Here is a 3,795-nt window from a genome sequence, read left to right as displayed (position 1 = left end):
CAAACCCCCCCCCTTATTAACCAATTGATACAAACCCCCCCCCTTATTAACCAATTGATGCAAACCCCCCCTTATTAACCAATTGATGCAAAGCCCCCCCTTATTAACCAATTGATACAAAGCCCCCCCTTATTAACCAATTGATACAAAGCCCCCCTTATTAACCAATTGATACAAAGCCCCCCCTTATTAACCAATTGATACAAAGCCCCCCCTTATTAACCAATTGATACAAAGGCCCCCCCCCCCCCCTATTAACAAATTGATACTAAGCCCTCCCTTATTAACCAATTCTCACCCACTACAGATACAAAAACGTTAAAACACATTTCATAAGTTACCACTATGATGCTGGGAGAAATAAAATCATACAAAAACTAAAATTAAATTAAAATTTGTCAATTTAAACATTTATTTAAAAAAAAAAAAGTCAGGAAAAAAAAATATGGAAGAAGACAAAATAAAAAACAAAAGACCAAAAGTATTTAAAGGACATAAGGACACAAGAAGTCAGAGTCCGTCTTACGATCACGCTCTAAGTCCGGGGTGACATGGAGGGGGTCTGTACAGTCAGAGCCCGGAGGGGTCGGCCAGCAGCCGGCGGTTCTCCTCCTGCAGCCTCTCCAGCTCCAGCTCCAGCTGGCGGATCCGGCAGTCCTGGGTGCCGGCCTCCTGGACGGTGCCGATCTCCTTCAGCCGCAGCCGGTTGTTCTCCTCCTCCATGCGGCTCAGGCACTTCTCCAGCTCCAGGTACTCCCGGATCAGCTCCTGCTTGCTCATGTCCTGCAGGCTTTCCGCGTGGTATTTCTCGTAGGTCTCAGAGAAGTCCTTCTGTAGAAACTCCGCCCCGTCGTCGCTCCCCATGCCATCGCTGCCAGTGCCATCGTCCTCCTCCTCCACATCTTCCTCGGTGCTGTCCCCTTTGGCGAATGAGTTGGCATGGAGGGACGGGAGGGCGGCCAGGCCTCTGCGCTGAGGGGGGCACAGGTCGGGCTCCTCCTGGTCGTGGTCCTCCATCAGGAATTGGGTGGTGTTGTACGGGGCCACCGGCTGCCCCTTGGCGAACATCTCGGCCCTCATCCTGGCCGCCCTCTGGGACTCGCGCTCCTCCAGGCGCTTCTTCTCCTCCCAGGTCAGCTTGTTGTAGGGCTTCCACCGCCGCTTCTTCTTGGATGGCCGCCTGCGGTGCCTTTTCTTGCCCAGCTCCTTCCACTCCTCGTCTTGCTGGGCTTTGCCTCGGCCGAGCTGCCCGGGTTTGTGCTCATCGCCCACTTTGCCGCCTTGGTCCTCTTTCTCCGGGCAGGACAGGGTGGAGGGATGTCTAGGCGGGCACTCCCCTGTCTCCTCCTCTGCCCTTGGTTGCCACCCACTATCTTCTTGGCTGGCCAGCAGGGATCCCCCACCTGCCAAACTTTTGCAGGGCAGGGTTGGCTCCTGAACTCCTACTTCAGCCATGGCACCCCGACAATTAGATGTGGGGGCTGCAGGGGGCACAGTCTCTTCTGGATGGAAGGGGTCTGCAGCTAAATGCAGCTCAGTTCACCATGAAAATTAGAAATGTCCATAAGGATCTAGGAGCCCAGAGATCAACTTGCCTGGAGGCTGCATCCACCTTGCCTGACAGCAGCTGTCTTGATAGAAGCTCTCCGAGCTGCACTGTGCTCTTCCCACTTCAGCGTGTTGACTACAGGCTGCACTGGAATGCAGTGGATCTGCACTGCCACCAACTGGCGGCTGCTGTAACGCACAGGCGAAGCGCTCAAGCCCCCGCCTCCTCCTCCCCGCTCTCCTTCGCCTTCACTTGCACACTCGCCAACCAACCTCCGACTGCTACTCCCCAGCCTGGGACGCTAGCTTTTATAAAGAACCCGGCCCCCTAACTGACGCGCATGCGCGTTCATCAACAGCTCGTTGCAACTTGGGAAATGTAGTCCAGATAGCCAGTCGTTGATGAAGGGTCAGCGTCTATTTGACTACCACTCCCACAAGACCTCTGATGTCACATAACCGCTGACCAATGAACGAGGAGAAAGCCACAGTTGCCTATTCTGTGCGGCGATTGGCCAAGACATCAACGGGCTGTTGCTAAGCCGTAACTCAAAAGGCATTGGCCTAGCTAACTGTCTGTCAATTATTTTTAAGCCAATCAGCAATAGCGGGCTGTACCACTTGGACGACTAAGTGGGTGTAATCTGAGATTTTTGTAGTGTATGCTTTTTTTCTTTTTAGTCTGTAGTGCGGGAGCTGGATGTGCATTTTAAGAGTGTGAAATGACGAGAATTCGCAATTAAATGTGCAATATATTTCTATTACTTGGAAGGTGAAGATTTATCGCCCCCTCCACGTAACGCCAACCGAACAGCTGGAGACAAAATAATTCCTTAGAGAGACGCATTTATTAAATCCACCATGTAGCGTACAATGCGGCCATTTATAACAGTTATTTGTCCAGTGGCTAAGAAAACATTGTGGCGACCTTGTAATAGTGTAAAAGAGGGTTTATAGTGCAAGCGCGTAAAGGCGGAGTGATACAACAATTGTTAGTCAGGCACAATGAGTGTGTGGATCGCTCCGCGGTGGTCTGTGTAAACATACGCCGCATATAGTTCCGTCTTAAAGCGGAAATGACACTATAGGGCAGCCACAGGAAGTGAGTGTGTTTTGGCTTTCACATGGTCAATAATCGCGCTCAGGCCGCGCTGTGTGCTCTGCGGCTTACCTCTGACTCAGGATCGGGCAGAGTGACACAGAGGGAAGTGTAGCCATACATAGATGTTAAAACCTGACTGCTGTACAACAACTACAAAGCATAGCAGTGATATGTACACAGTTCATTATGTTATGCACATGACATGGCCCACAAAGTACCAGAGAAGAATTATTGAGGCCGTTTCCACCCTAAAAAAAGCAAAAAAAAAAAAAATTCAATGTCATTTCAGTCTACAAAGGAGAAGTGGAGTAGTTGCCCATAGCAACCAGATGTCTTCAAAATTAAAGTTTGTTGCTATGGGCAACTCCTCTATAACAATTATGTTACATAGTGCTTGTTTATGCTGAAGTTAGGTTTTATTTTTCTCTCATAATTCTTACCATTTTTCTAAGGGTGGCTTTACACGCTGCGACATCGCTAGCCGATGCTAACAATGGCGAGCGTGATAGCACCCGCCCCTATCGTTATGCCGATTTGTGAAGATCGCTGCCATAGCGAACATTATCGCTACGGCAGCGTCACACGTACATACCTGCTCGGTGACGTCGCTGTGACCGGCGACCCGCCTCCTTTCTAAGGGGGCAGTTCGCTCTGCGTCACAGCGACGTCACTAAGCGGCCGCCCAATCAAAGCAGAGGGGCGGAGATGAGCGGGACGAACATCCCACCCACCTCCTTCCTTCCGCATTGTGGCCGGGACGCAGGTAAAAAGAGGTTCCTCGTTCCTGCGGCGTCACACATAGTGATGTGTGCTGCCGCAGGGACGAGGATCAACTTCGCCCAAGCGACAGCAGCGATAACTGGCAGCGGACCCCCATGTCAACGAGGAGTGATTTTGGACGTTTTTGCAACGATCCAAAATCGCTCCTAGGAGTCACACGCTACGACATCGCTACAGCGGCCGGATGTGCGTCACAAAATCCGTGACCCCAACGAGATCGCTGTAGCGAAATCGTAGCGTGTAAAGCCCGCTTAAGGTGTACATGCTGAAAGTTTGGGACATAAACCACCATAAATGCACATTTCTTGCAAGCTGCAGGCATAGGAGCTGAGCTCACGTCATCCGCAGCGGGTAAATGCGGCAAC

General features: G+C 51.1%; 1 protein-coding gene across 1 annotated transcript; it reads right to left on the bottom strand.

Moving 5' to 3' along the window:
* Positions 1-383: 383 nt before the first annotated feature.
* On the bottom strand, positions 384-1,838 carry HEXIM1 (HEXIM P-TEFb complex subunit 1). The gene has a single exon (XM_075347729.1). The coding sequence runs from the start codon at positions 1,453-1,455 to the stop codon at positions 571-573; it is 885 nt and encodes a 294-aa protein (XP_075203844.1). The 5' UTR covers positions 1,456-1,838; the 3' UTR covers positions 384-570.
* Positions 1,839-3,795: the final 1,957 nt, after the last annotated feature.

Source organism: Anomaloglossus baeobatrachus, chromosome 5, assembly GCF_048569485.1.
Source record: "Anomaloglossus baeobatrachus isolate aAnoBae1 chromosome 5, aAnoBae1.hap1, whole genome shotgun sequence".
Classification (NCBI taxonomy): Eukaryota; Metazoa; Chordata; class Amphibia; order Anura; family Aromobatidae; genus Anomaloglossus; species Anomaloglossus baeobatrachus.
Note: the sequence above shows the minus strand (reverse complement) of the source record. Positions and strands in the feature narration are given on the sequence as shown.